The sequence below is a fragment of the Saccopteryx leptura genome, chromosome 5, assembly GCF_036850995.1.
Source record: "Saccopteryx leptura isolate mSacLep1 chromosome 5, mSacLep1_pri_phased_curated, whole genome shotgun sequence".
NCBI lineage: Eukaryota > Metazoa > Chordata > Mammalia > Chiroptera > Emballonuridae > Saccopteryx > Saccopteryx leptura.
The window spans coordinates 89370894-89383884 of record NC_089507.1 but is presented as its reverse complement, the minus strand read 5'-3'; the positions used below and the strand labels follow the sequence as shown (position 1 = coordinate 89383884).

The 12991-nt window shown below is 35.3% G+C and overlaps 1 protein-coding gene across 1 annotated transcript in view; it reads right to left on the bottom strand.

Annotated features, from left to right (window-relative positions):
• The window catches only part of AIMP1 (aminoacyl tRNA synthetase complex interacting multifunctional protein 1), a 32299-nt gene that overhangs the window by 5947 nt on the left and 13361 nt on the right, over positions 1 to 12991 (bottom strand). Inside the window, exons 5-6 of the mRNA XM_066385892.1 lie at positions 11568 to 11779; positions 2400 to 2568 (exon numbers count right to left, since the gene is read on the bottom strand). Coding sequence (XP_066241989.1) covers positions 2400 to 2568; positions 11568 to 11779 — 381 coding nt within the window. The remainder of the gene's footprint in view (positions 1 to 2399; positions 2569 to 11567; positions 11780 to 12991) is intronic.

The following is a 12991-nucleotide window of genomic DNA, read 5'->3' as shown; positions in this document are numbered from 1 at the left end:
TGTTTTTTTGTTTTTGGGGTTTTTTAGAAATTAAATTTAATGGGGTGGCATTGAACAATAAGAGTACATACGTTTCAGGTAAGCATTTCTATAGCATTTGGACTGTTGATTGCATTGTGTGCCCATCACCCAAAGTTGAATCATTTTCTGTCACTGTATTATTTGTCCCTCTGTACTCTTCTCCCCATCCTCCCCCACTTCACTTTTATCAGTGTCCATGCATCTCAATATCCCACCTGTGTGTGAACTCAGATAGTTCTTAGCTTTTTCTGATTTACTTATTTCACTTAATATAATGTTCTCAAGGTAAATGGCACTATGTCATCCTTTCTTATGGCTCAGCAGTATTCCATAGTATATATGTACATCTTCTTCATCCAGTCCTCTATGGAGGGGCACTTTGGTGTTTCCATGTCTTGGTCACTGTGAATAATGCTGAGATGAACTTGGGGGTGGTATATGTATCTTTGCGTACTAATGTTTTCAAGTTTTTTGGGGTAGATACCCAGTAAAGGGATTGCTGGGTAATATGGTAGTTCTATTCTTAATTTTTTGAGGAAGCTGTCTTCCGTAATGGCTGTACCCCACCAGCAGCGAATGAGTGGTCCTTTTTCTCCACAGCTTCTCCAACACTTCTACCTGTCTTGATAATAACTATAGTCAATCTGACTGGTGTGAGGTGGTATCTCATTGTAGTTTTGATTTGTATTTCTCTAATAGCTAGCAAAGATGAGCATCTTCTCATATATCTACTTCTTGTTCGTATGTCTTCTTGGGAGAAGTTATCTGTTCAGGTCCTCTCCCATATTTTAATTGGATTCTTTGCTGCTGAGCTTTGTGAGTTTTTTTTTTTACATATTTTGAATATTAACCCCTTATCAGAGCTGTTATTTGTGAATATCATATCTCATCTGGTTGGCTGCTTTTTGTTTTGTCCATTTCCTTTCCTGTGCCTGTGTATTTTTTAAAATATTAGTTTACTTTTGATTAGGAAGGGGGAGCTTAGTTTCAAGAAAATTAACCTATACTTCCATCCCCAAATTTTCTACCTTATTCCAATGTTAAAATTCTTCAAACCCTAATATTTCATAAAACATAATTAACATAAGATTAAAAACTGGCCTATATAATCATATCAGCCTCTCTATTAGATCAAAACTCAGCTCTTTCTACAAATATGTCTCCAAATCAATTCTGACTTTCAAACCTAATTCTACTTGTTACACTATATCTGCTTTTCCCATTACTAGTCAAATGAATATCCATTCAATAAATGAAGTCTTTTACTTTCTAGCTGTTTATTCTCTATGAGGTCCTCCCTCTTTGATGAATAAAAAATATATTCTACATCTGCCAAGCATCCATCCTCTTCTGCTTCAAAGACCCAATTTGAAGAAATGTTCCCATACATTACAAAGCTTCATGTGTCTCGGCCCTGGCCAGTTGGCTCAGTGGTAGAGCGTCGGCCTGGCGTGAAGGAGTCCCGGGTTCAATTCCCGGCCAGGGCACATAGGAGAAGCGCCCATCTGCTTCTCCACCCCTCCCCCTCTCCTTCCTCTCTGTCTCTCTCTTCCCCTCCCGCAGCGAGGCTCCATTGGAGCAAAGATGGCCCGGGCACTGGGGATGGCTCCTTGGCCTCTGCCCCAGGCGCTAGAGTGGCTCTAGTCGCGACAGAGCGATGCCCTGGAGGGGCAGAGCATCGCCGCTTGGTGGGCAGAGCGTCACCCCCTGGTGGGCGTGCCAGGTGGATCCCGGTCGGGTGCATGCGGGAGTCTGTCTGACTGTCTCTCCCCGTTTCTAGCTTCAGAAAAATACAAAAAAAAACAAACAAAAAAACAAAAAAAAAACAAAGCTTCATGTGTCTCAGAAACATTTTACTGGAGACAACAAACAATATGAAAAGAAACTTCCTTTTAGATTATTAATATAAGTAAAAAATCTTAGAAATTTTCTCTGTATCCTAAAGTCAAACAAAAGTATATGTAAGTATATTAAATAGACTTAGAATTATATGCTTCTCCCCATGTCTGAACTTCTCATCTCTTCATATTTCTATGTTCCATTCTGAAATAATCTACAGCTTAAATGATTTTGCAGCACATTAATTTATTTTATATCCATATCACACTCTTCTGCTACGTAGAGATTATATTTAGTATTTTATCTAAAGCAAAAACTGTCACTGGTACTTTATGTAATTTGTACCTTTATGGGGAGGGGTATGGTTAGATGTTTGTGCTTAATACGTAATCATGAGACAATAGTAATAAGCTCAATAATCATTTAATATAAAGCATAATGAATCATAAAAAGGATTGATTTTAAACTTAAACATTACATGTTATCACTGTGAATAATAATTCTCAAACAATTTTAAGTAAAGATCAATAAATACTTACCAGGAAAAGCATCAAAAGTAATTCTGTCTCCAGGAACAGACCCATCGGGAGGTGTCAGGATTTCAACCTTCTCTGGTGAACTAGCGCACATCAGCATTGCTTGTGATAGTACTCCCCTCATTTTTGCAGGCTTTAGGTTACAAAGTAAAATCACCATCCGATTTTGCATCTGTGTGAATAACAAATAGGTGATTAAGATGTATAAAATTTGGAGTGATCATACCTAGAATATATTAAGGTACACCTAATATGCTAAGTATCAAATGATCTTTTTTGGGGATGTATCTTTATCTCTGTGTATCCCAAATCTTGTATTGCTATTATAAAGCCTTATACAAACATGTAAAAAAAAATATTCTACAACCTGACAGTGCATTATAGTTGAAAGACCACTGACAAGGATTTCCTGATATTTTTAAAAAATGACCGAAGAAAAAGTTTAAAAAGCAAGGATAATTTAGGTGACATTAAACACAATAACATTTTTATTAGTCATCTCCCACAACCAAAAAAAGAGAAAAAAGGTCAGAAAGCTTATTTAAAGAAATAACGGCTGAAAAGTTTGTTAATCTGGGGTAGAAAATGGCTATCCAGGTGCAGAAAGCTGAATCCAAAGAGATCCACAACAAAATATACTGTAATTAAAAATGACAAAATTTAAAAAATAGCGAATTTTGAAAGCAGGAGAAAAACAACTAGTGACATAAAAGGAATACTCTATAAGGCTATCAGCGGATGTCTTAGCAGAAAGTTTGTGGGCCAGAAGGGAGTGGCAGAATATATATATATACACACACAGTGGCATGGTACCTTGAGATACAAACAGATCAACATACAATTTTTTAAGATACAAGCTGCGACTTGGTCCGTACTTTTGTTTGAGATCTGAACGAAATTCCGAGATATAAGTAGTGATTTGGGAAGCTGCCGCTAGTTGGTGCATTGGCACACAAATCCAGTATCGGTAGTCTGATATACGAGTTGACTGACTTATGAGCTTGATTACAGAACGAATTAAATTCATAACTCAAGGTACCACTGTATATAAAATGTTGAAAGGAAAGCACCAAGCCAGAATACTCTACACCAAAATCTTAATCTTATCATTCAGAGCTAAGAATAAAGAGTTTTCCAAACAAGCAAAATAATAAAAAATTTCATCCTAACTAAACCAACTTTACAATATATGTTAAAGGTCTTTTTTAAGGAAAAAAAAACAAAAACCACATGACAGAAATGACCTCACAGGTGAAAGCAAATATGTAGTAAAAGGCAGTGAATCAGTCACTTAAAAAGTTAATATAGGCCCTGGCCAGTTGGCTCAGTGGTGGAGTGTTGGCCCACATGTGGATGTCCTGGGTTTGATTCCAGGTCAGTCAGGGCACACAAAAGAAGCACCCATCTGCTTCTTCACCTTTCCCCCTTCACTTATTTCTCTTTCCCCCCTGCAGCCATGACTTGACTGGAGCCAGTTAGCCCTGGATGCCGAGGATGGCTCCATGGCCTCCACCTCAGATGCTAAGAGCTCTGTTGCTGAGCAATGGAACAATGTCCCAGATGGGAAGAGCACTGCCCCCCAGTGGGCTTGCAGAATACTGGTCCAGGTGCAAGCAAGAGTCTGTCTCTGCCTCCCCTCCTCTCACTGAATAAACAAAATAAAACAAACAAAAAACAAACAAACAAAAGTTAATACAAAGGTTAAAAGACCAAAGTAGCAAAGTAAAATATACATGCAATAAGTAGCTAAGGATACACAAAACAGAAAGATCTATATTAGGACATCAAAAACACAGTGTGAGGGGGACATAAAAACAGTATTTTTAGAATGCCTTGAATTTACCTATGAACCTAAAGTACAGCGGCCTTGTCTATCGCGGGGGTGAGGTTCCAGAACCACCCCGCCCACCTCCATAATAGGCAAAAATCCGCATACTGACCTTATATTCACTTTATTATTTATATATATCTTAAGGCTTTATTTTGATGTAATATACATTTAATATGTTTTAATTAATATTTTGTATATTTTTATATTGTTTTCAGTTTTTTAGGCTAGAAAATGCTTATTTTAATGCAATAATAATTAAAATAAATACATAAAAGTATTTATATACTGCAAAATCCTACAATATAGCAAAAAATCCACAATACAAAATTAGGTATGTACAATTTAAAAATCCACGATACAGCGAGATCGCAGAAAGTGAACTGCAATATGGCGAGGGATGACAGTAGACTGCTATAAACACAGGTTGCTATCCTTTTCCCTGAAAATAAGACATCCCCCCAAAATAAGACCTAGTGTAATATTTTTTCAAGCTTAGAAATATAAGGCCTCCCCTTAAAATAAGACATAGCACGTCTTTAGGAGCAAATATTAAAATAAGACACTGTCTTATTTTCAGGGAAACAGGGTATCTATGATAACCACAAACCAAAAACCTACAAAAGATATACAAAAAATAAAGAGAAAGACATAAAATATAACACTAAAAACCCTCAGCAAACCACAAGGGGAGAAACCAAGAGAAGTAAGGAACAGAGAAGAACCACAAAAACACCAAAAAAACAACAAAATGAAAATAAGTACATACCTATCATTAATTACTTAAAATATAAACGAATTAAATGCTCCACTAAAAGATATAGGGGTGGCTAAATGGATTAAAAAAACCAAAACCCATTAGTATGTGTGTGTAAGAGAATCACCTCAGATGGGAAGACATATAGACTGAAAAGTGAAGAGATGGAGGGGAAAAAAAGCTGAGTTAGCAATACTCGTATCAGACAAAATAGACTTTAAAACAAAGACTAAAATTTAGAGACAAAAAAGCGCAAACATAAATGTTGATACAAGAAGATAATATTCTTAAATATTAATACTCCAAGACAGAAGCACCTAAATATATAATTAAGCAAATATTAACAGACATAAAGGAAGAAACTGATAGTATTACAATAATAATAGGACACTTCAACACCTCACTTACACAGGTAGATAGATCATCCAGACAGAAAAATAGGAAAACACTGGCCTTAAATGACATATTAGATCAGATAAACTTAACAAAAATTTACAGAATATTTCATGTAAACACTGCAGAATATATATTCTTATCAAGTGCCCATGGAACAATCACACGTTAGGCCACAAAATGAGTCTCAATAAATTCAAGATTGACATATCAAATATCTTTTTAGATACAGTGGTATGAAACTAGAAATCAACTACAAGAAAAAAAAATTGGGCCCTAGTCAGTTTGCTCAGCAGAAGAGCGTCGGCCTGGTGTGTAAAATCCCAGGTTCAATTCCAAGTCAGGGCACACAGAAGAAGCGACCGACCATTTGCTTCTCTACCCCCCTTTTCTCTTCCCCTCCTGCAGCCATGACTTGAATGAGGAAGCTGAGCCTGGGAGCTAAGAAGATTTCTATGGCCTGCCTCAGGTACTAAAATAGCTCAGCTGCTGAGTAACAGAACAGTGGTCTCAGATAGGCAGAACATCAGATCCAGAGCAGGGTTGCTCTGGATGATGATGGGTGGATCCTCATCAGGGCACATGCGGGAGTCTGTCTTTCTACCACCCTGCCTCTCATTTGATTAAAAAAATTTTGAAAAAGAAAATGTAGACACAAAACAACATGCTTTTAAACAACCAATCAGTCAAAGAAAAAATTAGAGGAAATAAAAAAAATCTTGAGACAAAAATAGAAATGAAACTCTCCAAAATCTATGAAATGCAGCAAAAGTAGTTCTAAGAGGGAAGCTCATAGCAATTCAGGCCTAACTGAAGAAAGAAGAAAATTCCCAATAAATAACCAAATTTTACACCTAATGAACTAGAAAAAGAACAAACAAAACCCAAAGTTAGCAGATGGAAAAAAAAATAATAAAGATTAGGGCAGAAATAGACTGGATTAGAGAATGGAAAAGATCATTGAAACTAAGCTGGTTCTTTGAAAAAAAAACCAAAAAACAAAAATGATACACCTTTATCTAAACCAGCGGTTCCCAACTGGTGGGTCGCGACCCCAGCGGGGTCGCCTAAAGCCATTAGAAAATACATAATGCATATCAGGTATTTACATTCCGAGTCATAACTGTAGCAAAATTACAGTTATGAAGTAGCCACCAAAATTACTTTTTGGTTTGGGGTCACCGCAACATGAGGAACTTTATTGCGGGGTCACGGCATTAGAAAGGTTGAGAACCACTGATCTAAACCCATCAAGAACAAAAGAGAGAGGGCCCAAATAAATAAAATCAGAAATGAAAATAAAGTTAAAAACTGGCACAATAGAAATACAAAGAATCATGGAAGAATACTATGGACAATGATACATTAACAAATTGGACAACCTAGGAGAATGAACCAATTTCTAGAAATGTGCAAACCACTGTGACCAATGGAAGAAGATAAAATTTGAATAGAAGAATTACTAGTGACAAAATTAACTAAGTAATCAAAAGAAAAAAACAAAACACTTGCAAGAAACATCCAGGATCATACAACTTCACAGGTGAATTCCACCAAACATTTAAAGAGGAATTAACACCTACTCTTCTTAAATTTTTCCCAAAATATTCAAGAGGTAGGAGTATTTCCAAACTCATACTATGAGACCAGCATTATCATGATACCAAAACCAGAAAAGGACTCTACAATAAAAAATATTATAGGCAATATCTCTAATAAATATGAATCCAAAAATTCTCAACAAAATCAAATATTAGAGCCCTGGCTGGATGGCTCAGCTGGTTAAGAGCACTGTCCAGAAGTGCAGAGTTTGTGGGTCTGATTCCCAGTCAGAGCACATACAGGAGCAGATTGATGTTCCTGTCTTTCTCTTTCTCTCTTTCTCTCTCTCTCTCTCTCCCCCTCCCTCAGTCTCTAAAAATAAAATAAACATTTTCTAAAAAGTATTAAAACCTCCTAAATATTAGAAAAACAAGTTCAACCATACATTAAAAAGAAATCATACATCATGATCAAATGGGATTTATTCTGGAGATGCAAAGGTGTTTCAATGTCTGCAAACCAATCAATATGATACACCACATACACAAAACCAAGGATAAACACCATATGATCATCTCAATAGCTGCCAAAAAAGCATCTGACAAAATTCCAATATCAATTTGTGTTAAAAACTCTCAACAATGTGGGTATGAAGGAAACATATCTCAACATAATAAAGCCAATATATGACAAATCCATAGCTAACATAATTCAACACTGATAAACTGAAACCTTTTCCTCTAAGATCATTAACAGAATATGCCCACTTTCAGCACTTTTATTCAACATTGTATTGGAAGCCCTAGCAGGTAATAGAAACGGCATCTTTATAGGAAAGGAAGTAAAACCATCACCATTTGCAGATGACATACTATAAATAAAAACCCTAAAGACTCCACAGAAAAAATTAAAAACTAATAAATAAATTCATTAAAGTTGAAGGATAGAAATAGATGATGTTGGAAAACTGTATAGATATGTGAAAAAAAAAAGTGAATGTGGGCCACATTCTTATACTCTATTAAAAAAATTCAAAATGTTTTAACACTTAAGTGTTAAGAACTGAAATTTTAACTCCAAGAAGAAACAGGCAGTAAACACTTCGCTATCACTCTTAGCAATATTTTGTTGGCTATATCTTCCTGGGCAATAGACAAAAAAGCAAAAATAAACACATGGGACCATATCAAACTAAAAATCTTTTGCACATAAAAGGAAACCATCAACGAAATGAAAAGACAACTTAAGAAATGGGAGATGATATCTGCAATGACATGAACTGTTTGGGGGTTAGTAAGCAAACTATATAAAGAACTCATACAACTCAATATAAAAAATAACAATTCAACTAAAAACTGGGTAGATGACCTGAATAGAATTTTTACCAAAACAGACACAGAGATGGACAACAGACATATGAAAACATGCTCAGCATCAAAAATCATTAGGAAGCCTGACCAGGAGGTGGCGCAGTGGATAAAGCATCGGACTGGGATGAGGAGGACCCAGGTTAGAGACCTGGAGGTCGCCAGCTTGAGCACAGGCTCATCTGGTTTGAGCAGAGCTCACCAGCTTGGACCCAAGGTCACTGGCTCGAGCAAGGGGTTACAGACTCGAGGGGTCTGCTGTAGCCCCACAGTCAAGGCACATATGAGAAAGCAATCAATGAACTAAGGAGCCGCAACGAAAAACTAATGATTGATGCTTCTCATCTCTCTCCATTCCTGTCTGTCTCTCCCTATCTATCCTTCTCTCTGACTCTCTCTCTGTCTCTGTAAAAAACAAAAAATCATTAGAGAAATGCAAATCAAAACCACAGACATTAACACCTCACACCTGTCAGAATGGCCATTATCAAAGTCAACAAATAACAAATGTTGACGAGAATGTGGAGACACGGGAAGCCTGTGTACTACTGGGGGAGTGAAAAATGGTGCGCCACTATAGAAAACAGTATGTACTTTTCTAAAAAAATTAAAAATAGAATTACTATATGAAACAGCAATTCCACTTTTGGTATTTATCTAAAGAAAACAAAAACATTTAACTAGAAAAGATATATGCACTCCAATGTGCACTGCAACACTATATACAAAAGCCAAGATATGGTAGCAATCTAGGTATAAATCGATAGATGAATGAATCAAAAAGATGCAGTATTTATATACAATAGAATATTATTCAGCAATAAAAAATGAAATATTGACATTTGTGACAATACGGTTGAACCTAAAGGGTACTGTGCTAAGGGAAATGTCAGACAGAAAAAGAAAATACCATATGATTTCATTAATATGGGGATTCTAAAAAACCAAAACAAAAAAACAGACTCAGACACAAAGAACAAACTGATGGCTGCCAGAGGAATGGGTAAAAAAGATAAAGTGGAATGAGGTACAAACGTCTAGTTATAAATTAGTAAGTCATCAGGATATAATATTCAGCACAGGAAATAGGAAACACTATCATAAAAACTAATGACAGATGGTTATGAGACTTCTTATGGTGATCATATAGTAAGGCATATAAATGTAGAATCACTATGTTGTAAACCTGAAACTAATATAATATTGTGTGTTAATTGTACTTTAATTAAATAAATAGGCCTAACTCTCAAATTCAAAAGGCCCCCTTTTTGGAGGTTCTCATGAATAAGACTCATCTTCAACAAATAACTAGAAAATACCACATATATGAGAACTTAAAAAATGTTATACTAATTATGTAGGAAAAAAATAACAGGGTTAGATAGATTCAGTCTTTTAAGGATTAAATAATATCTGTGAACCTTTACTTTTGAAAAATACACAAATCTATAAAATTTTGTATGTAATTTGGGGGTGGGTGGGTTAAGTGCCCCTGCTTTATAGAATGTTTATTAGGACTACCTTGCTGGGTTAGATACAGATGTGTAGAAAGAGATCTGCTTATGGCTGTGAATGATGACAGCTTTGGACTAGAAAGTCAGCAACTTGTTTGAAGAAGAAAAATGAAGCCCCAATGAGGAGCTTTTCCAATTTAACTGGCTCTGGATCAGTTGATTCTTTTCTCAACACTCTTTATTAACCTACTTCTCGAAGACTCCTTATTAACCTACCTTCATAAGTAGTTATGAAGGAGCCCTGGTCCTATACAAGATGAATGTTAAAAAAAAAAACATGAAAAAAAAAACACATACATGTGCCAAATCTATATTTTTTCATCGGTCAGAGAAACTTCTTCACTCATCTCAACAGAGAAGCTAGATGATCCTATTAATAGGAGGCAGCCATGTTATTCCTTAGCCCCAAAACTCTCCAGTGATTTTCATCTCACTCAGAATAAAAGCCAAAGTCTTTACAATGATCTGTAAACAATGATCTGTAAGACTTTCTGTTATTTGGCAAATTTATCTCTGATTTCCCCTTATTTACTGTAACAGTGACCCTGGTTCCTGCTATTCTTTGAACATCTCAGGCATACATTTGATGTAGCTACCTAAAATGTTCTTCCACCAGATAGAGACATGACTTGTTTTCACATTTTCTCCGAACATCCCTTAAATGTCACTTTTTTCATTAAGGCCTTCCTGAACTATTTTATATATTGTAAAATGACATCATCATCCTAGCCTCAGTATTTCCAAGCTTCTTCCCTACTTTATTGTTTTTTTTATATTTATCACTATTTAACAGAATATATCATATATTACAATTTTCTGACTGCTCCATAGAAATGTGAGTTTCACAATGCAGGACTATTAAAAAAAAAACTATCATCTTAATTCAATTGCTGAATCCCTTGTCTAAAATAGTTTCTGGTACAGTGTAGGTGGTCAAAAATATTTGCATCTAGAAATATGAATAAATGTAGAGATCTGTCCAAGTACACAAAGCCAATAAAGCAACAGAGCTGAATGAACAGAGAGGCAGAACTATCTTAATGGTGAAGTTTGCAGTCTTTGCAGTATCTCTGAAGTACCATGGGGCAGAGGAAATAGGTAGATGACTCAAATTAGTATAGAAGACATCTTGAAAGAGCAAATTAAAAACTATTACTGTCTTTAATTCATTCCACTGTCACTGGAAAGACACACACACACCTGTACATAAACATATGCCATATATATATGTGTGTGTGTGTAAAAAATACTTTCTATATTTTTAAGTACCTAAGTAACATATAAAACATCCAATTTTTAACAACTAAAAACATATCATAAATATTGTAGTTTGATCTCCATAATCCTCTCATGTTTTCCTTAAATTATGAAAATATTTCTTTAATTATGAAGAAATAAAACTTGTTCTCTCACTTTTAGATTGGAATTTTGGTTTTATATAAGATACTTCTTTAAAAAATCAAGTAGTAATAAAAATCCATGAGAAACATTGATTATAAATACATGGTATTTTATATAAAATAACTAAAAACATTTCTTAATTGAGAAAAAATAATACATTTCTTTCTATCCTCATAAATCCAATCCTAAGTAAAGATCTTTTGTAAGATTTTAGTAGTTTTGTGTACTTTCTTGGTGGAATTCATCACATTCAAACTAATCGATTAATTAATGCTGTTTGGTCATCTAATACAAAATTATATGGAAAACATCAAAGAAAGAGGAAATAAAATGCCATGTGTACACAGAAGTAATCTTAGTCCAAGTTACCTGATCGAGAGGAACATGCTTCACCAGGCCACTGACAACCACTCTTGGGACTGCTTCTCCAACATCTATTTCTTCCACATACAGAGAATCTGCATCCGGATGCTTTCTAGCGGTGACGATGCAGCCAATTCGGAGATCCAGACGGGACACATCTATTGGCTTAGAGTCAGCATTTCCTGCTACTGACTGTTGTTTTTTTTCCTTTTTCTCTCCTAAAAAAAAAATTTATAAATCAGTAAACATCAGAAGTAAAATAAAAATACACTATGAAAAATTCTATAGCACTGATACTGATGAGCTTAAAGAAAATAAATGTGTTTATTACACCTTTAGTTAAATAACAAAGGAAAGAATTATTTACTCAAGACATGGCATCTTGAACCCGATTTCAGCTATATCCCTGTGGAATAACTGCCTTTATCTCCAGTTCAAGAGGGTGATAAACTATGGTTCAAGGGCCAACACCAGCACACTGTTTCTATCAAAGTTTTATCATATACCAAAAGCTTTGTTAATCATCAAAATGGATTTTAGAAATATTTCAGCCCTTGCCTGAGCAGAATTTGAAAATCTGTCAATCGTAGCAGCCAAACACCTATGGAACAGCCTTCTTCTATGCCAGCACCGTTCAATATGGGAGCTGCCAACCACATGTAGCTATTTACATTTACATGTAAAGTAATTAAAAATTCAGTCCTCACAGTAGATACATTTCCAATCCTTATGGGCTACATGTGGCTACTGATTACTGCGTTGGATAATACAGCAATGTACCGTTTCCATCATCACATGAAGTTCACTGGACAGACGTATTCCAGATGGAGCGCTCTACCAGGTTTTGTCTGCTCCCTCCTCCCAGAAAGGGGGATTTTGTTGTCTCATTAGACTAGAAGATTGACTGATCTTGCAGTCAACAATAACATACATCCTCTTTGAGTATGGACTTCAAACTCAGAACACAGTGTATAACTGCTTTATGCCTACTTCCTAATAAATTTTATAAAGTGAAAAAATAAGTCTGACTCGCTTTCATTGTAACCATACCACTAATGATGAAGTTATGTAGAAGATGATGTATAGCTCCCATTTGCTTATAACTAATAAGAGTCTACTTATGTTTACTAAAAGAAATTAATAAGTGTTAGATGCTAAATTAGCTTAGATGAGTTCACAATCTCTTAGCCATTTTATATTTTCCAAAAATTTTTAAATAAGTATAAGTGACATGAGAGGTAAGTATAAGTTTTAAAAGCACTTTTTTGGACAAATCTGGTAAAAAGAAGTTTAGAAAGCAGTAAGGTAGATAGGGAGAAAAAGGAGTCAAATTTATAATTTTAAATATAAAACAGAGTAAGCAGCAAGATAAAAATAAGCTAGAAAAGAGGACGCTTTCACACTAACTCAGAGAGAGAGCAAGATCATGA